The sequence below is a fragment of the Chlorocebus sabaeus genome, chromosome 15 (genome assembly GCF_047675955.1).
Source record: "Chlorocebus sabaeus isolate Y175 chromosome 15, mChlSab1.0.hap1, whole genome shotgun sequence".
NCBI classification, from domain to species: Eukaryota; Metazoa; Chordata; class Mammalia; order Primates; family Cercopithecidae; genus Chlorocebus; species Chlorocebus sabaeus.
The window spans coordinates 50,449,968-50,476,635 of NC_132918.1; the positions used below are offsets into that span (position 1 = coordinate 50,449,968).

Below are 26,668 nucleotides of genomic sequence, written 5' to 3' on the forward strand. Positions count from 1 at the left end.
CTTCCTTATTCATTTTTAGTAGCTGTATAAGTATTCCATTGTATAGATAAACTGTAATCTTTAAAACCAGTTTCCTAATATGGACATTTGGGTTATTTCCAAACTTTTACTGACAATGTTAGAATAAATAATCTTCTGCAAACACATCTGTAGGATACATCACTACAAGTGAAATTCCTAGGTCAAAGAGTATATGCACTTTTAACTTGGAGAAATGCTGCCAACTTCTCCATTGCTAGAGATTATATCAATGCATACTCCTTCCACCAGGGTATGAATGCAATTCCTCAGCAACACAGTATGCCATCAGATATCAGGACTTTTGCCAATCTGATAAATGATAAATGCCATCTTAGTGTAGTTTTAATGTGTATTTTTCTTAGTATGAGGAGCTGAGTATATCTTTTCATAGGTTTAAGGAAAAATGTATATTAACTTTTCCCTGATCTGACTTGAATGTCTTTATAAGGGTGTTCTGTTCTGTGTCTGGACTGAAACAGGAGTTGGATGTCTCTTGAGCACTATTGGTGACACTGAACCACCTAAATCCCTTGCATGGTGTCCCCTAGCCAATAGGATTGATAGCTCAATCTTTGTCACCTTCAATCATCACATGAGTGTTTCATTGTTACCTACTCATAAGGCCTCCCAGCTTCTCTCATCTTGGTTCCCACTGGGCTTTGGTGCCTTTCTCCTATAGCACTTACAAAATGGTAACACCACTATATAGTACAGTGGACAGTAGCCCATGAGCACAGAGATTGTATCCTCTTACCTCTGAATGAGCCTCTTATCCCTGAATCCCAGAACTTAGCCTTAGTGTTCTAAAAGACCCTGTAAGATGAATGAGTGAAGGGTCTCCAGCCTACATTGTACTCACTGTCATCTCCTGTCACTCCCCAAAGGGACTTCTTTCTTTTACTTGTCTTTTTAGTGAAGCTCTGTGGGAGTCATTATCAGTACTCACCAAACCCTGTTCTCCTTTCCTTCCTGGGCATTGTGGAGGCTACACTTCTCAGCCACCTTGTGCCACAGGTGGCCAGAGTCACATGACTACCTCTGGCCAATGGGCAGGAGAGGAAGTGAGGTGTCGCACTTCTGAGCTGAGGCAGTGAAAAACCCTGTAAGATGCTCGAGCCTCTTTTTTTCCTCCACTTCAGTGGCTTGCAGCATTCTATGCAGAAACCCCACCCCACCTCCCTGGCTGAGTATAGGAGAAAACTAAACTTGTCATGTTAAGCCAGTGAGGCTTGAGGTTTGGGGATCATATGCTACTGTAACAGCTTAGCCTGTTTGGGAAAATTTAGCACTTCCCAGGCCTGATTCTCACTTCCCCAAGGTCATAAGGCATCTTTCAAAGAGCGTGGGCTTTGTGGACTGTAATATTCCAGTTCTAGTACAAAGTACCATTTTGGAGTATTTCCTTTCCCCTCTGAGACTTCATTTCCTCGTTTAAATAATGGTGAAATGAATATCTACCTGTGTGGGTCTTAAATGAAATTATATATATATATATATAAAGTTTCTAGCACTTACAAGATATTAAATATATGATAGTTTGGATGATCATTCTTACCATTGTAATTATGCCAGCACTGAGTCTTTGTGCCCCAGCCTTCACTGCACTTGTGTCCTTGTGACACAATTCTCTTCTGTCCTTCCAAGTCCTGAGGAGCGCTGTCTCTCTGAGCCTGACATCTGGCCATGAGCACCACTCTCTGGTGCTAGACCCTGGAGCCCCCAGGCATAGGCATGGTTGATGCCACAGTCAGTGTCTGAGTTGGCATCTCTCTTGCCTGGAAGGCCTCACCAGCTTAGAGTGCTTATCCCTGGAGCTGCCTCACGCTAGTGAGTCATGATTAGTTCTGAAGTATTCGCAAGTCATCAGTTTCAGATTTGAGAAGACTCAAGGTCCTTGTTCTACAAATACCATCTATGTTTTAAAAGGTTTTTCTGCCCCTCTTCTCCAGCCTTGTCCCCTGCACCATCCTCCTGTAGCAGTCTTGTGCTGTTACTATCTGTGTGTCCGTCTGTCTGCATCCTCCAGCAGATGGTGAGCACCTCAAGGGCAGGGGCTACTGACTTCCTCAGCATCACTGCAGGGTCTAGCACATGAAAAGCATGAGGTAGATGACAGGTCTGCAGTGGAGGCTGGTCTCTGAGCCTCACATGAGGGCTGCATAGGAAAATCAAGAGGTTCTTCTAGAGGGACGGATAAGCAGTATCCTGTGGCAATCAGCAGAGGGCACAATCCCGCTGCAGCCACATGGAGAGAGACCAGGAGAGAGAGTGTGTTGGATCTCCAGTTAATACCCTGGTCTGTGCCACAGCATTGGGAGGTCTGCCACAGAGCATGAAGGTGGGCACTGGCCTAGCCAGCAGCATAGTTCTTGCAGGGTCAATAAAACCTCCAGAGCAGGTTTTGGGTGTGTTTTTTTTTTTTTTTTTTTTTTTTGTTTGTTTGTTTGTTTTTTTACCGCAGTATTCCCAGCTCTGTGAGTGGGTGTCTGATTAAACAGGGGACCTGTTTGTACTTGCATCTGTACCAGGGCAGGAGATGGTGGCATGCTAGGGGCCCCAGCAAAGGGTGACATTGCTCACTCGCCCTTGGGTATCTGTGCAGTGACTATAGCCCTTCGTTGAGCCAAGAAGATGCTAGACAGCCCTTACAGAATGGTCTTCTTATTAGGGGCTTTTCTTAGAGGTTTGACTGGCATCTCTAGCACCCCAGCAGGCTGGACCATCAGGGAAGTCCCTGATCAAAGCTCTGGCCTGATCCTTGACAGCAGGCTGGCTATGACCTGACAGGAACCCTGCTGCTACCTCTGACACTTGCCTGCCCATAGTCCATATTAAGTAAATAACAGAGTCAAAATTTGGACTCTGATTTTTCTGACTTACAGATTCAGCTGAACCATTTCTGTGAGTGGGGCCAGATGAAGATTTGCCACTTTAGAAGTTCTTCTGTCACAAAAGGGAACTGTGATTTGTTGAGAGTCTATTAGGTTTGCTAGGATATATTATATATATATAGTAAAATATATAATATATAGTTAAATATATAAAATATATAGTATATATAGATAAATATATATTTAGATATATAATTAAATTCTTACAACATCACTACAAGATAAATAATATTATTTTATACACAAGAGATTTGGGCTTAAAGGATTAATATGTCTTGCCCAAGGTAACCCAGCTAATAAATAATCAGTTGACAGAAAAATACATAAACACCTAAACATGATTACTAGGTGGCCTCTGATGTGGCCTCTACCTAACTCTCTGGCACCTTCAACCTTTTTCCTCCTGCAGTGATCTGAACCTACCAGTGTCTAGTTCTAAAGTTCTTGCTCTTTCTCACTCTTCCACATGATGGAGATGACAAATTGGCAGGGGTTGTGCTATGTAAATCAGAACAGAGTATTACTAAGGAATGTGGTGATTCCACAGTATCTTGTATGGATACAATACAGCAGCCACTAAACCATTTTAGGACTCTAGACATGCTGGAGAAATATTCATAAATAGGCATGATTCAGAAGACAGGTAAAGCAAGAAACATGGGCTGGTCCCTGTGAGCAGACAGAGAATTTCCTTAATCACAAAAGGGCCTCACTTCCCTCAGCCAGCCAGAGATGTGGGAGGAGGGCAGTAACTGGCAAATAAAGTAATAGTCATTATTCAGAAATGACATGAGGGGTAAAGGGAGGCAGGAAAGGAAGGACATTTGTTTTAATGATTTGCAAGAATGTCTTTTAATCTGAGTTGCTGGTATGGAGGAAAGAGCATGAACTGATTTTGGACAAATCCCTGAGCCCCAGTCCCCTTAGTTTTGAAATGGGGTCATAGTATTTAATTTGTTGTGAGAAGCAGGGATAATGAACATAAAATAGCCCCCAGTGTGTGCTCTGTAAATTGGGCATCTTATTAACTCCTCAAATGGTGCTCTAGTTCTTACCAGCCACGCCCTAGGAATGGAAAAGGATCATTTCCAGTGACTTGGTTATAAACAGGGAGTGTCCTGAAAAGTCAGATTAGCCTCCTCAGTCCCCACAGTTTTTTTTGTGCCACTTATTTTAGCACCTCTTCTTTTCATAGGCTATGACGACTCTGTAGAAATTGCTATGGTTCTTAAATTTATAATTTTAAAAAGGCATGACTTTTGAGCCCAGCATCTTTGTGTTTTTGCTCTATGGTGCCCGGTATCCTGAAACTGTGCCTGCCTGGAACAGTTCAGAGCAGAGAAGATCTAGACAGATGCAAAGAGTAAATTTAGAATCAGAAAAAGAGAAGACACTAGGAGGATAGATTTCTGCATCACTGGGTTGACAAAACTCTAAGGAAGCAACACAAACAGTACGTCAAGACTGGCCTTTCCCATATGAGATGGTCTTTTGAGCTTGCGCCAATGACAAGTGATTAGCTATTGAGAGCAAGTATGTGTATCTAATCCATGCTAAATGTTGTTCTGGAAAGTCCATCTTGCCTTGCTATGACTTTTGTACTCCTCCCATCTTCCCCAGTCTCCAGAGTGAGCATCCTAAATCCCACATATGCTGAGATCATGCTCCCTTGCCTGAGCGTTCAGTGGCTCCCTATTGTTGACAGAAAAACAAACCATGTAAACACCTAAACATGTTTAATAGGTGGCCTCTGACGTGGCCTCTGCCTACCTGTCTGGCACCTTCCAACTTTTTTCTCCTTCCGTTTGGGACTCATAACACTGGCTTTGTTGAAGTTCTATTGAATACTGTGCTATTCCTCAGCCCTCTCTCATCACTCACACTTTTGGATCTGCCTGGAATGACTTCCCTCTTTCCCATCCCCTCTCCACCCCTGCCTTTTTCCTAGCTGGTTCCTACCTATTCTTAAACATTCTACTCAGGCCTCATTTCCTCATCCAAGGAGACTTCCCAGACTGCCATTCTCCAAGGTTCTGGATCTCTGGAGTGGGACCGAATCTACTCATCACTAACTCTGGGATCTTACGCAAGTTCCCACCTCCTTCAGTCTTTCGTTCCTCATGTACAAAATGGGAGTATTTATGGTACCTTTGTCATGAGAGTGTTCTGGGGATCAATACCCATAAAACGTTTAGAACAAATAGTGTCTGGAACTTGGGAGACCCTCAGTAAATGTTAGTGTTCATAATCATTGTGGTAGTCATCGACTGGATTACAAATGTCTGCTTGGGTCACAGAGTTCCTCAGGCCATTTCTTTTCACATCTCAGAACCCAGCCTATAACAGAATACTAGCATGTCCATGGAATGATTATGGAAGTGGCTGCAATTTAAAGAATATTCTCAGACCACCAGCTTTTCCAAGAGTACCCAGCACCAGAGTATGACTAGCAGTAGGCTACTGATCTGGAAATTTCTCTTGGAGTGGTGACTCTCTGTCCGGGAGAGGCAGGCCCAGGGCAGGGCAGAGCTGCCCATGGGCAGTACTGGGTCAGGGATGTTAGGCCAGCTGAGAAACCTCTGCTTTTGTCACATTCTCTGGGGAAATGACCAAGGACAGAAATCCTCACAGCTGCTGGTGCTTTATGGGGCTGTCCTGTGCTCCAGGAGGCACGGGCTGGTCTGTTCCAACTTCCAGAGGAGGCCAAGGGACTGTCTTTTCACACTGGGGTCCACTATGATTGAGTGGGAGCTACAGTGATACTGGCTCTGCTCTTTATTCAGGACCTCGTGGGCCGGCACCAACATGTGCTCGCTCTGAAAGTCCAGGTGAGGTTAGAAAGTGACCCTGGCTGTCGGGGTGCTTGCTGAGGCCATAGTCAGTCACATCCCTCCCTGCCCCCGTCAGGAGGAGCTTCTCTCAAATGAGAGAATGAGAGAAGCTTCAGTCAGAAGAAGCTTTGCTTCTCTGAGATCACTTGAATATTTCTATTTTGCATAAACAATACAAATCATGCAAAAAAATTGTTTTGTATAAACAATACAAATCATGAACTGTTCATGTTTTTTTTTTTTCCTTCTTCCTTTTTTTTTTTATGACAGAGTCTCGCCCTATTGTCCAGGCTCGAGTGCAGTGGTGCAATCTTGGCTCACTGCAACCTCCGCCTCCTGGGATTACAGGTGCATGCCACCACGCCTGGCTAATCTTTGTATTTTTAGTACAGATGAGGTTTCACCATGTTGGTCAGGCTGGTCTCGAACTCCCAACTTTGTGATCCACCTGCCTCAGCCTCCCAAAGTGCTGGGACTACAGGTGTGAGCCATGAGCCACCACGCCGGCCCATGTTTCTTGGGCCTTGAAGCAACATTGTAAGACAGAATGACCTCCATACCTGCTTTCTAATTCTACCCCACCCAGGTTTTCACTTTCCTTTTTAATTTGTATTTTACAAGGTCCTAAGTTTTTGTTTACTTTTTAGGCTATTGAAATGCTTCCTTGCATCCTTCAGTTCCTTTAGCCAAATAAACAACAGAGCAGCCAACTAATGCACAAATGAAATACAACAACTTCCTCCAGGTGGATATTGAACATGTGCCTGCTTTTGTGTAGTGGACTGACTATACACAAGGGCTTGATCTAGGAGTTTCAGAAGATGGCAGCAGAAGTCCATTGTGGAAGTCATGGTTACGAATCTCCCCCCCGGAACCCCCATCTTGTGGCCACACCTTTGCCATGGACTCATTTCTGTGTAATGTTCCAGCACGTGTTCCATTTCCCAGCACGTGCTGGCACTGCACAGGCTGGGCATCGTGAATCACTGTCTTATTGGGGGTGATGCCAGCTCCTGCCTTACCTTTATTCCTTGGCCAAGGCTTTCCAAGGAATTAATATCCAGCCCTTCCTTGCAGGCCTGCAGGCAGGAGATCACCTTCTGGCTTTCCATTTTGCCAGGGCGGATAGTGAGACTGGCCAGGCTTCCATGAAAGAACTGAGCAAATCGCGGTTTGGTGACTTCTCCTCCTGAAAAAACAAACAGCGTCATTTGCCCTGTGGAGATTGGGCAGGAAATAGCACCTCAAGGCACCACTTGGCCATGCAGCCGAAGACACCTTGACTGTCCCCTGATCCTGAGCTTTTCCTTCTGAGTGATGAACACAGTAGCCAGAATCTCAGTAAGAAGTTATATGCTGCTAATACCCTGGCATTCCCTGGCAGCATCAGATTTAGGAATCCTGGCATTTCTGAATTTTAAAGGTTATTTTCAAGGGCACACTGTCTTAGGAGATTGGAGGGCTCTAGTGAGTGAAAATAGGGAGGAGGGAGCTGTCATTGATTAAACTCCAGGTCTGCCTTGTGCCAGTCTCTCTGCCAGGGACTTCATCTGAATAAGCCTGCAAGGATGTGGTGGCATTGTTTTCACCTGGTGGGTGCAGAGCCCTGAGACTAAAAAATGTTAAGGTACTTGCCCCAGGACATAGAGCTAAACACTGGAGCTGGAGCTCTAGTTCTGCTCTGAACTCAAAGCTGGCATTTGCTTCCCTACATTCCACTGAGAGCTTGGCATGCGACTGAGGAGTACTAGAAATGCTGCATTTATGAGCTCTGGCTTTCTCACAATGTGTTGATTTCACATGTGCTTAAATTCAAGGCCTTTGACATAAGAGGACTTCCCTGATTCCTGTGCTTCTATCTTTGGCTTTCCTCTTATTGCCTGCTTTCTGTTTTCGGTCATACTCCCTCTGGTTGTGCTGAGTCCTATGGGAGCTCAGGTCCGCTTTTACCCGTGGGCAAGTGTTCCAAGTGCTTGCGTTGCAATGCCAGCTTGGAATCCACTCCCTCCTCTTTTCTCCCTGTTTTTCCAAATCGGATCTCTGAGGTCCATTTGAAGCCTCGCCTCCCCTAGGAGACCTTCCTCACTGACTTTACTGAGCACAGGCTCCTTCCATCTCTGAGCAACCTTCCCAGCCTGGATCTTGTACTACTGTTTGTTCACAGAAGAACAACAACACATAGACAAGATGGGCCTGGGTTGAATTCTAGCTTTGCTAGTTTCCTGGGAAGGTTTCATAAGCTCTCTGGGCCTCCGTTTGCTCCTAGGACACACTTCTGGGTTTTGCCTCCAGGTTCTCGTGGGCCCTCTTGGTGGCTCCTTCAGCTTCCCCAATGCCTGGCTCTTGCAACACCTGGCCAGCAGCTTCCCCAGCCCTCTTTGCTGCCAGCAGTTGCTAACAGTGTGTGCTGCCATGAGACACCTTCTGTGAAAGTCTTCTCTGGCTCCCTACAGGCCAGATTTCCAACACACGACACCCCTGCAACTTCTCTGCTATTCTTCAAGTTACGCGGTGCCAACCAAGTCTAGACCTCAGCTTGGGGGTGGGCTGGCTTTTTCTGGGGTGCTCTACGTCAGCCCTGAGGGTAGTTGGATGATGGTCCTTACATATTCTATTCCTATTTTCTTTAGAGTTCTCTTTAGAGTTCTTACCCACTAATCCTATGTTACTCCAATCCCCATATTTATAATTTTTAAAAAGGTTTTTCTGTTGAAATTACAGTTCTCTCTCTCCTGTTTGAATCCAGATCCATAAACCTTCCACGTCTGCCCATATGTCTTTGCTTAAACCCATTCCTCTTTACACGGAGACACCACCCCTAAATAGCTTAGATTAGGCAAATCTCACAGTTCTTCAAGGCCCCGTAAGCCTCCTGCTTCCTGATGCTCATGGAACATGATTCCCCTCTGCCCACCATGTGTCTCCCTTTATCCCTAAGCCCCCTTCCCTGCATACCCTCTCCCTGCCTGGACTGCCCCCTCCCCACCCTGAGCCTTGGAACGTTCATTTTAACATACCCCTCACCACCTGGCATTGTTAGCCAATGGTTTGCATGTAGGTGTTTATGTCCTCAGTAGCCTAAAATGTGGTGGTTTTTAGCCTTGGCTACACATTTTAATCATTTGGAGATCCTTAAAAAGACAAACTGATGCCTGCTGCTGGGTCACATCCCCAGGGATTCTGACTTAATTGGTATGGGGAGTTTTAAAAGCTTCTCAGGTGAATCGAATGTGAAGTCAAGGTTAAGAACCACTGGGCTATAGCTTCTTGTGGGGTTGGGCCTCTTGCGCCCTCCTCTTGTGATCTCTATCCTTTGTGCCACCTGCAGGCTTACTCTTGTCACTCTGTGCACACTGTTATAATTTATTAGTTTGAGTCTTTCCCTCCTGGATGGCAGGGATCACTCATACATTATTCATTTTAATGAAGATAATACTGAGCAAGTGTTAGGGGCTGAGTGCTGCAACAGGCACTTTGCATAAGTCGGCTCATTTATTCCTGTCAACAACACCGGCATCTTGCAATTTCCTGGCATCCTGCACCATGCCTGGCACATAGCAGACGTTTTGTAATTGTTTGCTTGAATTGAAGGAGATGGTGGGTTGAGTATCAGCAGAGTGCTGGGCACTGGTTGTCTTTCCAATATCCATCTCACTCCTTCCTTCTTGCAAAGGCAGCCCTAAAGTTTAGGGTATTGACTTGAGTTCCAGAGACAGACTCTTTTTAGTTCAAGCTAATTAGATTATTCCATCCCTACTGCACCCGCTATTGATTGAGGGGTGGACCTGGGACCCAGGATGAAGCCATCACCTGGCATTCAATAAGCCACAGGAACTGATCCAGAAGAATCATGAGAACAAATTGAGGCCAGTATCATGAAATAAGTTAATTGTCAACCTCTGTATAAAAAGCTTCCATTTTTCCTCTTCTGAAAGTTTCTGGAACAAACTCTTGCTCTCTTTCCTGGACTCAATTCTGGGAAGATGGGAGGCCGGCTGTTGCAGCTATCTTGACAGCAGACTGGTGATGACCAAGGCCCTGCATGGAGAAGGGCAGTGCCAGGAGAGCCCCAGCAGGGAAGAGCAGAGCGTGAGCTGCCCTGCTCCCTGCTCTGCCTTGGGACGTTCTCAGCCTGGAGTGCCACTTATCCATCTTTATGGTTTGAGCCATTTTGACCAACAGTGTTGTTACTTGCCACCCAAAGCATCTTCACTTTGAAAATAAAGGATAAGTTTCTTTTGAGGTGCTCAGTTTACAAAAAGCTCTAAACAGATTTGGCTTTGAGGAATTAGTTGACATGGCCCATGGCTATGGGGACGCTAACTGGGGTCTTCTGATTTAAATCCTTAGTGCCCCCATGCATAAAGTGCTCCTTCAAGCCATTAGCATGTTCCTTTCCCAGCAAAGGTGCATCTCTGTTGATCTGTAGGCGGAGGGTGTGAGCCTGTGTGTGAATAGTGGAGCTGCCCCTCTCCAGGGCATCCAGTTGGTGATCTCCTCTTAGCCTCCTCCTCCTTGGAACAGCAAATCCAACAACAACTACTATCATTTACTGGGCATACAATATGTACCCAACACCATGTGACATCCTCAGCATACATCATCTCATGGAATCTTCATAAAACTGCTGGGAGGTAGATACTCATTCTATAGTGATAGATGAACAAATTTAGGCTTACAGAGGGGAAGTAGGTGACCAAAAGTCACACCAGTAGGAAGTGGTAAAGTGTGTGTTCCTATAATGTGAATACATCCATCCATGCACAGGACCAACCGAGGTTTCCTGGTGGTGCCAGGCAACCAGGCCTAGAATGAGACTGAGAGAAAGCCCATTAGGATCTATCCTGTAGCCCTCTTTAACTGATCACTCAGCAGCTTTAGCCTCAAAGGCCAAACTTTGTGACTGTCTTGAATGCTAAGACAGTTTCCTACAAGCCATCTTCTCTCAGCAAAATACACTCATGTTCTATATTTTTGACTCAAGAATATCAGATGTGTGATGCACTCTATTTATCAGTGACAAGGCTCCAGGAAATTGATTCAATGAGCATTTTTCAATAGGAGGCCAGTATAAAATTTGAAATATATTTCCACTCGGATGGTTGTGACGCAGGATTTTAAAAAAATAAAAGATGCATTGAAAAAATCTTTCCTTTGAATATCTAGGGTGTCTGAATAGGCCACGTGACTCCTCTGTTGGTTAACAATTAGACATAAACATGCCTATGAATAATCTTAAAATAACCTCATTTTTTCCATAAAGAATCTTCCTTAAATGTTTGCAAACATGATTTTGGATTTCTGATGCTAGATCTGCACCCATTTTTAAAGCATTTTCTGTATGACTAGCCTTCTGTTAGATTCAGTTAATTTAAGATGCGAACCATGGTCTTCAGGAGCTTACATTTATTTGAGAGAATAACATATAGACACCAAAAATAAAATAAAAATATGAGTAAATTGCCAGTATGATAGATGTTCTAAGGTAGGATATGATTCATTTCCAAACAATTGATATAGGCAATGTGTCCTACAGGTAAGAGGGAAAAAAATAACCATCATTTGTTAGGCCCTTGAAACACGACAAGTTCTTTCACATGCTATTTTATTTAATCCTTAAGCAGAGGGATAGTATGTTTGAAGTCTTAGCTTCTGTTCTTTTACTTTTTCCCTAGTTGTTTCTTCTACCTTACCTTCCATCTAAATACAGCCTGGCTTTGAGCTCATTGTCGCAGGGAGGGTCATGGCAGAGAGAAGAGTAGAAGGGGCCTGGAGCTGAGTCTCTGCTTGGTGTGGTTTTCAGAAGCCTAAACCATGAGGAGGATGGAGGAGATCTGGGTATAGATTAACCTTTGGGGAAACAGAAGAAGAGAATCTGGCCTCCCCCCAGAGTCATAAAGGAAACCCCAGACTTGGGGGTGGGTGTGGCTGTGGCAGGGAAGCAGAGAAGACATCCGAGGTACAGAGCGGAGACACCTGAAGCCTGCTTCCTGGACTGAGCCCTGGCAGGGGTGTGTGTGATGCCAGTAGGGAATGCTGGCCCGGTACAGCTGGGCAGATGGACCACGGACGTTCCTACAGAGGAAGAATGAGAAGCAGCAGAAATATTTGTGTGCCCCTAAGTAAGGCGATCCCAAGACAGCTGCCAGTTCTGACAGACCATTAGTGACTGAGAATCAAAACAGGTGGGCACAATTTCCACAATGTGTGGAAAGGTTCCTGGAGGCCCTGCTGAAAACTCTAGCACTATACAAATCTCCCTGCAATCAGTCAGCACCCTACAGAAATTGAAGAAATGTAAATTAGCAGTGGTTAAATCTCCCCCACTCAGGTGGACTGGGGGCTTGAACTGAAACCAGGCTGGATGTGAAGAAGACAATTTTTAAATTTGTGCATTGAGATTCTTATCTGCCACACTTAAAACTTTTATAGATGAGGTTTTCAAAGTTAGATAATTTGACCAAAGCCACATAACCAGAAATGAGTGAAGCCAAGATTCAAACTCAGGTGTTGCTTGCTCCCAAGCCTTTGGCCTACATGCCAGACAATGAGATGTGGCTGGGAAGGCTCAAGGGGGAATTTCTTGGAGGGGGATGGGTTGGGACTGACTCAGTGCTGGGGGAAAATGTTCGATTATACTGGGCTCTGTGGATACAGAATGGCTTCAGCAGCAACTCCCAGAAACTGGTGTCAAGGTTGCTGGAATACATGGTAGTCTTGAAAAACAGTTGTATTTAGCAAACACAATTTAATGTAGCCTGTCTTATTCTGAGTCGGAGTTTGCATCAGGAATGAAGAGCTACACACTCATTCCCCCAGATTCCTTTTATCATGCTCACACATGATAATACAGCTTTTGAACCAGTATGTCCACTCTCTTCTAAGTATATTTTGAGGTAAAAATATGCACGCATCTATGTAGTGTGAACATGCTAAGTCTCTTCCTGTTCAAAGTGTGTTCAGGATCCTGCTGGTCTTTCCAGTTGCCATTCCCATGGCTATTTAATCTGAGAAACTCATGGAGAGGACTGGGGGCCATGTATCCTCTTGCTGGGGTTGGATGCTGCTCTGTGTTTGGCTGGTTCCTGGGGATGCCCCTTGATGAACACAATTTCATGGATGCTTGGGTGTCAATTTTAAGCAATGCAAATAACGAGACCATCTGAAATCTTGCTTTCTCTCATTTCCTCACTTCAGTGATGTAGATACCTACGGAATGCAAAGACTAAGTGAAGTGTGTAATAGACCCCTATAAATACAGCTTTAAAACTCTGTCCACACAATCCCGGGGAATGCTCGCACAGCTGTAGGCTGCAGGTGGCTTGTGGGGACAGATGATCTGTCATCATGGCTGGCCATGGCACACTCCCAGCAGGCTTTCTCAACCCTTTCATTTTTATGAATCCACCTCTGCAGGCTTTCCAGCACATATTTATATAGCATTACAGTGAACAAAACATACAACTTAGCGATGACTACAAATGTCAGCTCTCTGGGTTGAGAACCCAAATTCATGGAGTTGGAAGGGCTTTCATTTATCATCCAGAATGTTGTTTTGTTTTTCACGTGAAGGAACTAAGGGCCTGAGAAAGGAAGATGCTAACTTCAAAGACCTAGAGCAAATAAGCAGCAGTAGGAAACAGTGATACTGTTTCCAGATATGATTCACTGAACTTTAAACTTGATTTTAATCTGTATCATCTTCAAACCAGATGTGCCGCCACGTCAAATTGACTCTAGGACCTAAAACAATTTTTTCTTAATTTTTAATATAGACAATGTTAGGAGACATCTTTTTAGTTACCTCTGTGTGTGCCAGAACATGAGCCACATACCTTTGTCAAGATAGCCTCAAGAATAGGTTATAATTTAACAAACATTAATTATCAGCCTTCTATAGATCCTGAAGTCAAGGAAAGCAGAGGAGAGGATCTCTCAGAGTGGCTAGCCCTTGCCCCTTGAAAACTCTTGACCTAATAGGGAAGAACTGCATTAGTAGCTCCAATAAGATGTTTCACAGAGTGAGTTCTATGGCTGCATAAGATTGAGGAACTTGAATCAAAGTCAAACACATTGCTTTGCTGGAGTGCTTTTGAGAGCCTTTAATAAGTGAACATGCACTGTGACTCTCAAATATGGTGGTTTGGGAATGGCTTATCCTGTTTCCCCAACTTGACCTTGGCCTCTTTGTGAAAGGGTATCCTGTAGGACTGGAGCTTCATGAAGAACTCCTTGGAAAATGCGACCTGAATGTAAGGCAGGCTATGCTAGCATGTGCCTCTTTCTTCCAGCGGCAGACACACTAGGGATTCAGTATAATTTCAATGCAGACTTTATTAAGAGAAGTTTGTACTAAATTAGAACAAGCTTATTAAATGAAGGCATGCACTCCAAGCATCTGTACTAATGCTATTGTCTGGCAGAAAAAAATGACCTGAAAATGTGCAGCCACATGATCTCAGGACCACATGAGGCTCCAATTTCCCTATACCCACGAATCATACGTTACTGCAACTCTCACGGGTTATTTCTGCCTTCTTATCAATTTTTGATCATTCCTATTCTTTGCTTCGGCTTCTCCCAAAAACCACGATGAGGATTCTGCATCTGTCTCTTTACAGGCTCTAATATTTAGAAACAGCTTCTCTACATCCTGCTGCCTTATTTGTTAAGTAGAGGGTAGGATTCGGCAAGACCAGGATCCAGAGTAGAAAGCCTTCCTTATCTAAGACTAGAGGGAGGTATCATAGTAGGAGTAGGCAAGACTGGACACTCTAGGAAGGTCACAGCCCACGACACTGGAGGAGAGTCCCCTGGCAGAGACAGGGACTGAGGTCACTAGAGTGGAGTCACAGGTAGCCTACCCTGAGATGAGATCACCAAGAATAGATGAGGATCAGGCAAGGAGCAGGGTGGCAGCTTTTTGAGAAAGTGCCTAGAACTGTAGTTCTTCAAACATGCTTAGCCATTTCATTAACGGCTAACACAAAATAGGTAAAACAGAGTTGCTCTGGTCGTGGCATGGGGAGAGATGCCCCGGACCTCCCCATGCAGCAGCATCTTTAAGGCACTGGTCTGGCACAACCGGCAACCTACCTGACTCACTCCCTTGCACAGCTGGGTTATAGTACCCGGGTAATCAGGCCCAGTTTAGAGGTCCAGGATTGAGGCAGATGTGAGTATACAATTTTTACTGTTTATGAATAGAACTTGAATTTTTGTTCTTAGAAATGGGATAATTAGGAAATCTAAGGAAAAGGACAAATTAATTTAGTCTTTTAAATGATCTTTTCCCTTGTGACCCATAGAGAAATAAGGAACCTGGTATTTGTCTAAAGCCAGGAGCAGCTGACTCAGCACTGGGTGAGCTCAGCCATGGGAGAGGGTCTGACTCCATCCTGAGAGTTCTGTGTCATCCCGGACACAGAAATCATAGTAAGGGGATGTGCATTAGCCACAGCTACACAGAGGAAGGGGACCTCTTTTGTGATGCTAGGTTCATCCCGACTGTACAAGCCTTTCCCTACAATCAAGAGATGCCACATGCTCTAGGCCTTGCTGGTAACATTTCTTAAGTGTAAAGGAAGTGTCTTTTTTTCATTGCTAGAATAAATACTAATGGAAATGAAGTTTCAGTGATTATTTTGGCTTTCAAATTGGCTAATAGGACGAGTTGTCTAATTGGGGCTGCAGAACACTGTCCAGCCACAGTGCTAGAGCTAGTTCCCAGGAGATCCCAACAAGCAGCTGCTATCAAACCATTTTCTATTTCCATTGTTAAAGCCTCATTGGAAATTTCACAAATGGGAGCTAGTTCCCTTGCCAACCTCAAAAGCACCTGAAACACTCCCCACAACTGCAAGCCCAAAGGCAATTAGAGGTTCAGACAGAGAGCTTATATTATGTATCTAAGCGGACTTCAGAAGGTTTAGAAGCATGCAGAGATAAGGGCTGCATCATAGGCCATTAATTTCCCAGCATCATGTCTTATTGAAAGATCTTTTGATATTTTCATCCAAGACAAAAATGTGGCTTCAAGGAGGATGTGAGTATTTGTGGGAACCCAAGGTCTTTAACAAAGCAGTGTGCTGTCCCAGGATTTGGTCTCATCTCCTTTTCCCAGATTCCACTCCTTGTGGTTCACGTACATTCCAGTGATAAGGAACCCTGAATACACGTATGCCAAACTTCCCTGCCGCAGCATACGGTGTTGCCTCCCTTACCTTCCTGGTGACCTATGAGACTTTCTATAAAGCCCAATTTTAAAGATCTTAAGAATTTTTCTTCTGCTGAAATCTTCCTATGGCCCAAACCACTGCATGATCAGGTTCCTACCTACATCTCAAGCCCCACCTTCCAATACCTGTCTTCTGACTATTTTCCAGCTTCATTTACCTTCCTGACCATCAGTGAACCTGTGAGGTCAGGGTCTATACTTGAGGGTTGGTCCTGAGGAAGGAGAAAAAAGTCAGTGCATGCAAGGAGCCATGGGAAAGCCAGGGCCACAGAAGCTAGAGCATGTTATGGTCTTGCAGATTGTCTGCAGTATTGGTCTTAGATGAGAGGCTCAGAGAAGGTTGTGGAGGGGAGGACAGGGAGATGTTCTAAAATTTACACAATCATTCAAGCAAAACATGCAAGCACACTAGATGTGCCTAGCATCTAGTCCCTACAGGAATTCTGTGAGGTGGGTCTTACTCTTATTTCTCAGATTAAAAATAAAATACAAGCTCCAGGAAGTTAAGGATACTGCTGAGTCCATACAGCTATTAGATGGCAAGGCTGGGATTTGATTTGAGATCACTTTTTTTTTTAACCCCAAAACTGAAACTCTTTTATTGTTCCTTGGTGGGTCACTTAGGTTTTACAAAATAAAAGATTAGCAAGGAGAATGCAGCATTCTTGTGTGTTTTTAAAAATTTATTACAGGGTTGTCATATGTCTCCGGAGTTGGAAAGTTTGTAGCATTTGTATCAGTACACATTAGCTCCTGCCTTTTTCCAAACATAATTACATAAGCAAAATGACCAATTAGCAATAGAGGGCAGTGAGACACAGTGAAAAGAGCATAGGTATTGAAGGCTTGAGGTTGGGCATATTCAACTGAGTGACTTTGGGTAAACTCCTTCATCTCTGAGCCTCAGTTTCCTTATCTACAAATTGTGACAGATAACATTTTCTTTCAGAACTGTAAACACCCCATGTGTATAAAGGGCCTCCTTGCAATACCAGCTTTTAAAGTTTCCACAAGGAAACAACAGAAGGCACTTCTGCTCACAGTTAATTGGCCAAAGCAAGTCCCATGACCACACCTAACTCTAAGGAAGATCAGTCCTAGCATGTATCTAGAAAAAGGACCAAAAATACTTGGTGAACACCCTTGTCATCATTCTTTCTACTACATTCTTTGAAAGTCAATGTATACTTGGGTTTCCTGTTTGAGATCATTTTTGTGGAATGGCTTTTAAATAAACTGTAATGAGATACAATAGTAGAGCTGCTATTTATAGAGTGACAATGTCCTCTTCAGATGTGGCCTAGAAGGATACTAAGGAAGGAAACATCTTCCAGGGAATGGAATAAAGGGCCACAAATAATATTTCCCACCCTAAGAGAGGGGTCCTTATAACATCTGACCCAAAGGATTTCAGAATTGCTATGGACCAAAGACTGCTGTATTTCTCCCTCTTACTGAAAGAGTTTGCTGGTTGGTCTGCCTCATTCTACTGTTGTATGGTATGTGTGCATGTGCACATATGCAGATGCATGAATGTGTGTGTGTTGGTGGGGAGGGCATGGTGGTTGCATTGGTGGAAAGTAATTTGTCCTATTAGTATATAGGTCTCCACATCAAGTGCAGCTACATCTTGGCCTGCTATAAGCCTCTGTGCATCTCACCCTCATGAGGAGATCACTAGGAATCACTTGGAAAGCTTGGACATTGAGCCTGGAACCAGTAAGAAGTGAGAATTTGGGCATGTCCCATTTAAGGAAGGATGGGAGTATTTTCCATGTGGGAAAGAGAGCCAAACAAAATACTTGTTGGCCCGGTGGACAGACTGTGGCGTTCATCAATGTTAATGCAATATTTTCAATTTTTCTCCTAGATACAGTATAGATTTCAGTTTCCTGCCCTGATGTAGTTAGATGTGGCCTTCTGACTTGCTTTGCCCAATAAAATACGAATAAAAATGATTGGCATCACTTGCAAGTGGAAGCTTTAAGAGTTTGTGCATGATTTGCCATGCTTTCTTTTCCTCTTGCTACGTATCCAGCCATGCAATGTGGCTGCTCTGTCTACTGACTGCAGATAAGGCAGAAAAGAGCCCTCACTGATTTTCCGTAAATATGAAGTGAGAATTATTTTAGGAACTGAGAGTTGGGGCTTGTCATTGCAGTGCAACTTAGCTTATTCTTATTGATTTTAGTACCTTATAAAATCACATTTTATTTTGTGGGGCTACTTCCCCACTCTGGGGACATGCCTCAGCCTCCCAAAGTGCTGGGATTACAGGTGTGAGCCACTGCGCCCGGCCGGCATATTCTTATACTATAGCCCACCTCTATCCCCGGCCCCTCATGGTGAAGAGTCAAAGTCACAAATCTTGGTAATTGCACACTGGGGTGACAGGGATTCAGATGTGGTTTCTGAGGGGCTCTTGAGTAGAAGCATGGTAACATGGAAGGGGACATGATTAGGGCATTGTTTTCTTAGGGGCATTATCCAGGCTATGTTCCATAACACCCACAGGCTGGTTGGAGTATCTGGCCGGGGCACTAAGCCACACCAGGGAGCCATTTCTCTAGCATAGTTGTGTTCAGTGTTACTGATTCCTGTGCAACCTCTGAGTCACTGCCCTGTTATACTAAATAGTTCCATTAACTCTTGCCAGGTGACATGGTCTCCCTGGCAATCTGGGAAGCCTGCAACTGGAGATACTGTCATTACCAAGCTCTACTGAAATATTTAATAAACATTTTGCTATCATGTGACACATGCGAGACATCAAGTAGGTGGGCTCAGCTCAAAAACACTTCCTCTTGCCTCATTTACACATTATCTCCTTCCCGGGTTTGGAATCTCTAGTGCTTCCAGGCTGCACTGTATGTACTCCTTTCCATCTTCTTTTACATGGAGCTGCCCAGAACTTACTTTATCCAACCTACAGGGGCATGTGTCTGTCCTAGTTCACTCATGGGTCAGTTGGTCTTCTGAAGGCATATTCTTTTTTTTTGAGACAGAGTCTCGCTGTCTCCCAGGCTGGAGTGCAGTGGCGCTATCTCGGCTCACTGCAAGCTCTGCCTCCCAGGTTCACGCCATTCTCCTGCCTCAGCCTCCCGAGTAGCTGGGACTACCGCTCCCAGCTATTTTTTTGTATTTTTTAATAGAGACAGGGTTTTACCATGTTAGCCAGGATGGTCTCGATCTCCTGACCTCGTGATCCGCCCGCCTTGGCCTCCCAAAGTGCTGGGATTACAGGTGTGAGCCACTGCGCCCGGCCAGCATATTCTTATACTATAGCCCACCTCTATCCCCAGCCCCTCGTGGTGAAGAGTCAAAGTCACAAATCTTGGTAATTTTCACAGAATCCATCAATACAAGGTTGTGTCATATCTCAAAGTACTCATCTGCTTATTTGGGGAGCATTTTCATTTCCTTCTGCTCTCTTACTGGTACTTCAGATCATACCCAGCCCTTAAAGGAGCTGAAACAAAGACTCCAGCAGACCTGAGTGAGAGACAGAAAGATCACATGCATGCTTGGAGAGCTGGGTTTCCTGATCCCAAGGAGGAGATTTGCTTGGGTTTGGGGATTAGGAGAGAGGAGTGCACAGGAAGAGAGGAGGGGACAGACACCTTCAAGCAGGAGGGCATAAAGAGCCTCTATCCTTAGATGCCAGGGAAGGCACTGAGGGCTGAGCTGACCTTGAGAGTGGCTTTCTGTGGCCTCATGGCTTGTAGACAAGCTGCGTTCCACAGCCCTGGGCAAGCCCTGGGCATTTGTGAGTTCCCAGAACAGAGGGTTTGGGGCTTAAACAATTTGTGTGGGGATAAAGGGAGATCCTTGGTTCCTGATCAGCCTAGCACTCATCAGAGCCAACCAGAAATTTGAACACAAGATTCTACACTCAGTTTTTTTCTCTGTATAGCCCCAGTTTGGAAATGAATAAGACTTCAAAACAATAAAATACATTAGCAACTCAGAGACAACCATGAAACTGCTCATGTTGATCTAAAATGAAAATCTGGCCTTAAGCTTGTTATTATACAATATGTTCAGTTTGTGGATTTATACTCATTTTTATATGTCTTGCATTTTTTTTTGTAACGGGTAGTAATTTTTCTAGCCTATTCTCACACCACTTGCTTTTCCTTTTTCTCTACCAGTTATTTTCCAAGAACTATTCACAAACAGGTCAGAGAAAAGGGTTTCACTTAGGATTACCTTGCCAGCAAGCGCCAACTGTGAGTTGCATGGCTATGTGAGATGGATGAATGGGCCAGTCATTGGTCACCAGGTATGGTTCATATGTTGCTCCATCCATGTATAAGGTTACCACAGGAAACTCCACATTGATGACATAGTAGTGCCACTCTTTGTCACAAATCTAAGAGAATGAAAGAGAAGCAACATTTAAAATTGAATATGTAATAAAACAAACAGGCTTTTACTCTATGAAAGGAGAACACCACATTTTTGGGTCAACAATTTCTATTGCAAAGCACTCAAGGAATATAACAGTTGACATACACTGAAGTTACAGAAGCTCATCATCAAACATGATGGGGCAAACTGTAGGAAAGAGAAACACCCAAGAATTCGATCATCAGGCAGATAGTGGATGATGGGGAGATTTTTCAGCCTTACCTTGGTGCACCTGGGGAGGCAGAGAGGAACAACAAGTGGGTCCTACTGGCCTGAACTCAGTGCAGGGCACCCTTTCACAGCTTTTTAAACCCAAGACTCCTGGTCTCAGGGCTGGGAATCTTGTGTAAAAATTGCCAGGTGGCTCTGATGATTGCTAGGCTGATCAGGAACCAAGGATCTCACTTTATACCCACACAAGTTGTTTAACCCCAAACCCTCTGTTCTGGGAACCCACAAGTGCCCAAGGCTACAGAAGGCAGCTTAGTGGATTGGTAAAGATGCTGGGGGGCTGGAACAGAGTCAAGATTCTTAACCTCAAGGGACTGAACTCATACAGCATGAGACGAGATAGAAACCAAGATGGGCATGTCTTGGAAAGGGAGATAGGAGGCATGAAAGGTGCCAAGACTCGAGAACAATGCCACCGTCTGTCCCATCCCTAAGCAAGTGCCTTGGGAGTCATGCTGGACTCTCCTTCACACTCCCTCTGATCCCTCCCACACCCTGTGAAGGCCACCTCTGAAATGTCTCTCATCTGCATCCTCTTGTCTCCATCAACTCTGCCATCTGTGGCAGAGGAGACAGATGAGTTCTGAATGAAGGTGACCCCAAGGTGAGGGTATCAAAGCCCTCCCTACAATTCCAGGCTGGATTAAATGTGCTGTTTCTCATGAATAGATAACACCAACGGGGATGCTAAATAATCTTTCTCCTTTCATTTTGAAATAAGGTTTTTTTCCTTAATGTTCTTTTTATATTGTCCTGCCTCATGTCTCAGAAAATTGCTCCTTTTGAAGCCCATTAGTCTGATAAAGTCTGATGAATATTTTAGGGGACTTTGGAAGGTAAGCAGGAGGGGTCCAGGCAGATCTCTGTGAAGTTCTGTTATACTCAGTGAGAGGTCCCGACCCAGTTTCCACTCCCTTCATGCTCCATGCCCTGGACCAAACTCTGGGCTGGGTGCAGGGCTCTCAAGCTAGGCCTGTTATTGGGGTGACCCCAAGACATGCAGGTGGCACACAGGCAGACCTGAACATAGAGGGCAGGGCTGATAGAGTAGTAGAGAACTACATATTTGAATCAAGCACCCAACCCAAAGAGGTAGGAGCACCCTGGGCTTGGGGATTGCAATCAAGGATAGCCAAGCAACAGAGGTAACCTGGAATATGGTTTACATCCTGAGGATATTCCCAGAGGTATCTGGAAACCTCCAGTCAGGCCCAGGGCAGGGAGGAAGTGGGTGACAGGGAGGTAACCCTGACCATACCCCATGCCCTGTGGAATGTAGGCAGAGCGTCGAGAACCAACCAGACAGCACTCGGGGGCTCCCCCATCCTGGCCTCTGTCACCGCCCTCACAGTGACCATCCTCTCTGTGTGACTGGCATGTTGAATTCATGTGCTTTAGCTGGCTCTACAACAATCCTCATCTGCCGAAGCTGGATGGAGACTAATCCTCTGGCATTATTTCATTTATAACACTTAGCATTTTTGTAGGACAACACAAAAAATTGCAAAGAAGTAATTATATAACTCAACAGTGGCAGCATCCCCTCTCAACATTACAATTTTTTTCCTAGGTGTTTTTTCTCCAGTTCTTCCAAAGCGTGCTGCATTGAACAACAGCCCCCATGATGCCCAGCATAAAAACAGTGATTCTCAAACTATAAGAACTTTTCAACCTTACCGAAAAATAGAACTTTTCTACTTGTAGCATTCCTATAAACATCCTGTGAAACAACAGCTGGGAAAGGTCTATTTGGATCACACTGCATAAGAATTTGAGTTTGCATGTTTCATTTAGCATCAGCACTAAGATGCCTTTACAAATTTCATTTTAAGTAGCTGTGTAATATGGCTATACTATACTTATTTCCAGATATGTAACAGTTATTATAAATGGTACTGTAATGAATTTCTTGTGTATAAATATTTGTTTGCATTTCTGATTATATCCTTAGGAAAGATTCCTGGAAATGGAATTACTGGATCAAAGGCTGGAGGTATTTTTAAGACTCTTGATACATATTATCAATGTTTTTTTCTGCAAAGATTACGCCTATTTATACTCCTACTCGCAGAGGGTAAGAGAGCATATGCATTGTACCCTTTCCACACTGAGTATTAGAAAAAAATCAAAATCCTGTTAATGTAAAAGGGACACATTTTATCTCATTTTAACATGGATAACAAAAGATGGCAAGATTTATATTCTCCAGGATCAACAGGGAGAGCATCGTTGGTGTGAAGAACAGCCTCAGCCAAGAGTCAGAGGTAGGAATGCTTGGGAGCTGCCCCAGTGAGCTCCTAATTGGGTGTCTAAACAATCTTTTAGCTCACACAAGGCTAATGCCTGCAGAGTTTTTCCACCAAGTAATCCATGACAGCAGCTAAAGGAAATGCCTAATTAGAGTTTTATAAATGTGGATCTATGATCAGGAAGAGACCCACATTGACCCTCTGCTAGAACTGCAGGGACAAACTGTAATTGAAAAATGATCAAACCAGGAGGCAGCTAAAATAAATGTATCAATGCATAGTTCAACCAAGAAAGAAGAAAATTCAGCAAAGTGACCTTTCCTTGGGGGAGAGAAGAACTTTAATTCCTGACTGTTCATCAATCACTGGTGTACCCAGCCACACCAAGCATGTCCAAGCTCCAAGAATGTCTGACACCATCCCCCGGAATGATGCCTAAGGCCTTGCCTAGACCAAAGACACATGAATCTCTGGACACCTGCAGATATGCTCCCAAGGCAGGCAGCTGCAGCTTACCTAGTAAGTGACTCAGCGACCAGAGACCCAGGGATACACGTTCAGGAACAGTAGTGGGGACGATGCCAAAGGAGGTCTGAGTTAGGAGTATGCTCGAATTTCAGTGTGAGTCGGGGGCCAGGGAAGCCTCCCATGAGATAAGGAGGAGAAAATTGGGTGAGAGGTTCTCCATGTAGTTGCTGGCTGGTTGATCCAAGCGTTATATGAGTGGCCGGGTCGGAAGTTCTGACTTGGTTTCCCCAGGAAATCAGGTGTTTTTGAATGCAGCTCAACATGAGATACATTCACCTACCAACTACTATCTATCAACTATTATGTCTACTAGGTACTGCAAGAGATACAGAGGTTAAGAGATACAGAGGTTATGAGATATGTCCTTTGCTTTCAAGATTTACAATCTAATGGAGGGGGTGTATCAAGTACACAAAATCTTCAAATGTAATGAACCTTGAGGTAAGTGTTGTAGACCAGGTGCAAGGCACTGTGAGGTCCCAGGGAATGGAGAGATTCTTTCCAGCGTGGAGAAGGTGGAATTTAGGGTGGATATTCAAGAACTGTTAATATTTCATTACGAATAGTTGGCAAGTAATAAATTCTAAGGCAGTGAAGCAGAAACCTCTTATTCCTCTATTCATTCGTCTATTTTTATTGTCAGAGGTACTAGGCTTGCGGGCATATAAAGATACACACATTCACTCATTTGTTAACTCCTACAGACGTTTATTAAAATGCATATCCTACTTTGCAAAAAAAAAAGCACCCGCCTTTATGGAGCTTATAGTCCGGTCATAGAATTGACAGAAAGGCTTATAACAGATCGGGATTCATATCCAGCACAGATTTGTGCAAGGTGCCATGTTAACTCTGTTGAGGTGGATGGGGATGACAGAGTTTGGGGGTGTCAGCCTGCATTTGGGAAAGGTGAAGAGTGTGCAATAAGGCTGCAAGGAGAGATCTGAAACTGAGCACTTGGGTTGCTTTTATTCTGTAGGCAATGGGAGATCTGGAGGTTTCCAGGTGGGAGAAGGGGGTGACAGTCATAAAAACAATCAATCAATCTTGGAACACGCTTTTCAATATTGAAGCAGCTTTTCATATTCCTCCTTATACTATTTAATCTTCACCACAACCCTATAAAATAGGACCAGTTCTGTCTTAGGCAGTATTAGAAAATTAATGAGAAAGAAATGACATCATTTTTCAAGATAATTTCAACTTTTATTTTAGATTGAGGGGTACATATGCAGATTGTTACATGGGTATATTGTGTGACTCTGAGGTTTGAGGTACAAATGATCCTATCACACAGGTAATACCCAAGCATAATAACCAGTAGGTGGTTTTTCAAACCATTCCCCTCTCTTTCCCTCCCCCATCTATTAGTCCCAGTGTCTATCATTCTTATATTTATGTCTATGAGTATTCAATGTTTAGCTTCCACTTATAAGTGAAAAAATGTGGTATTTGGTTTTCTTTTTTTGTGTTAATTTGCTTAGAATAATGGCCTTTGGCTCCATCTATGTTGCTGCAAAGGACATGATTTAATTCTTTCTTATGGCTGCATAGTATTCCATGGTGTATATGTACCACATTTTCTTTATTCAGTCCACTGTTGATGGGCACCTAGGTTGGTCCTGTGTCTTTGCTATTGTGAACAGTGCTGCTATGAACATACAAATGCATGTGTCTTTTTGGTAAAACAATTTGTTTTCTTCTGAATATATACCCAGTAATGGGATTGCTGGTCAAATTGTAGTTCTAAGTTCCTTGAGAAATTTCCAAACTGCTTTCTATAGTGGCTGAACTAGTTTGCATTCCCATCAACAGTTTATTCCTTTCTCTCCATAGCCTTGCCAGCATCTGTTATTTGTGACTTTTTAATAATTGCCATTCTGACTGGTATGAGATAATATCTCTTTGTGGTTTTGATTTGAATTTTTCTGACGATTAATGATGTGCATTTTTTTCATATTTTTGTTGGCCACTTTTACATCTGCCTTTGAGAAGTATCTGTTCATATCCTTTGCCCATTTTTAAATGAGATTATTTGTTTTTGCTTGTTGATTTATGTTCCTTGTAGATTTTGGATATTAGAATTTTGTTAAATGCATAGTTTATGAATATTTTCTCCCATCCTGTAGGCTGTTTACTCTGTTGATAAATTCCTTTGCTGTGAAGAAGCCCTTTACTTTGGCTCCCACTTGTCAATTTCTGTGAGACTTAGCCATAAATTCTTTGCCAAAGCTGATGTTGAGAAGGGTAGTTCCTAGGTTTTCTTCTAGGATTTTTATAATTGGGGTTTTACATTTAAATTTTTAATCCATTTTGAGTTAATTTTTGTATATGATGAGAGGTAGGAGTCCAGCTTCATTCTGTTCCATATGGCTAGCCCATTATCCCAACACCATTCATTGAATAGACTGTCTTTATTCCATTGCTTATTTTTGTCTATTTTGCTGAAGATCAGATGGTTGTAGATGTGCAGATTTATTTCTGGGTTCTCTATTTGGTTCCATTGGTCTATGTGTCTGTTTTTGTACCAGTATCATGCTGTTTTTGTTACTGTTGCCTTACGGTATAATTTGAAGTCCAGTAGTGTGATGCCCCCAGGTTTTTGGTCTCTTTCTTTCTTTTCTTTCTTTCTTTCTTTCCTTTCTTTCCTCTTTCTTTCTTTCTTTCTTTCTTTCTTTCTTTCTTTCTTTCTTTCTTTCTTTCTTTCTTTCTTTCTTTCTTTCTTATGCTCAGTATTGCTGTGGTTCTTTGTTTTTGTTGTTTGTCTGTTTCACATAAATTTATGAGTAGATTTTTCTAATTCTGTGAAAAATGACATCGGTATTTTGATAGGGATAACATTTAATGTATAAATTGCTTTGGGCAGTATGGTCATTTTAATGATATTGATTCTTCCAATCCTTAAGCATGAAATGTTTTCCCATTTCTTTGTGTCATCTCTGATTTGTTTCGGCAGTGTTTTGTAGTTTTCTTTGCAGAGATCTTTTATCTCCTTGGTTAGATGAATTCTCAGGAATTTCATTTATTTTGTGGCTATTGTAGATGGGATTATGTTCCTGATTTGGTTCTCAGCTAGAACATTATTGGTGTATAGAAATGTTACTAATTTTTGTACATTAATTTTGTATCCTGAAACTTTATCAGTTCCAGGAGCCTTTTGGCAGTCTTTAGGGTTTTCCAAGTAAGGAATCATATCATTGGAAAAGAGAGATGGTTTGACTTATTCTTTTTCTGTTTGGATGCATTTTATTTCTTTCTCTTGCCTAATTG

The 26,668-nt window shown here is 43.4% G+C and overlaps 1 protein-coding gene across 1 annotated transcript in view; it reads right to left on the minus strand.

Moving 5' to 3' along the window:
* The window catches only part of CLSTN2 (calsyntenin 2), a 646,459-nt gene that overhangs the window by 13,149 nt on the left and 606,642 nt on the right, over window positions 1-26,668 (minus strand). Inside the window, exons 9-10 of the mRNA XM_008008915.3 lie at window positions 20,190-20,352; window positions 6,766-6,932 (exon numbers count right to left, since the gene is read on the minus strand). Coding sequence (XP_008007106.3) covers window positions 6,766-6,932; window positions 20,190-20,352 — 330 coding nt within the window. The remainder of the gene's footprint in view (window positions 1-6,765; window positions 6,933-20,189; window positions 20,353-26,668) is intronic.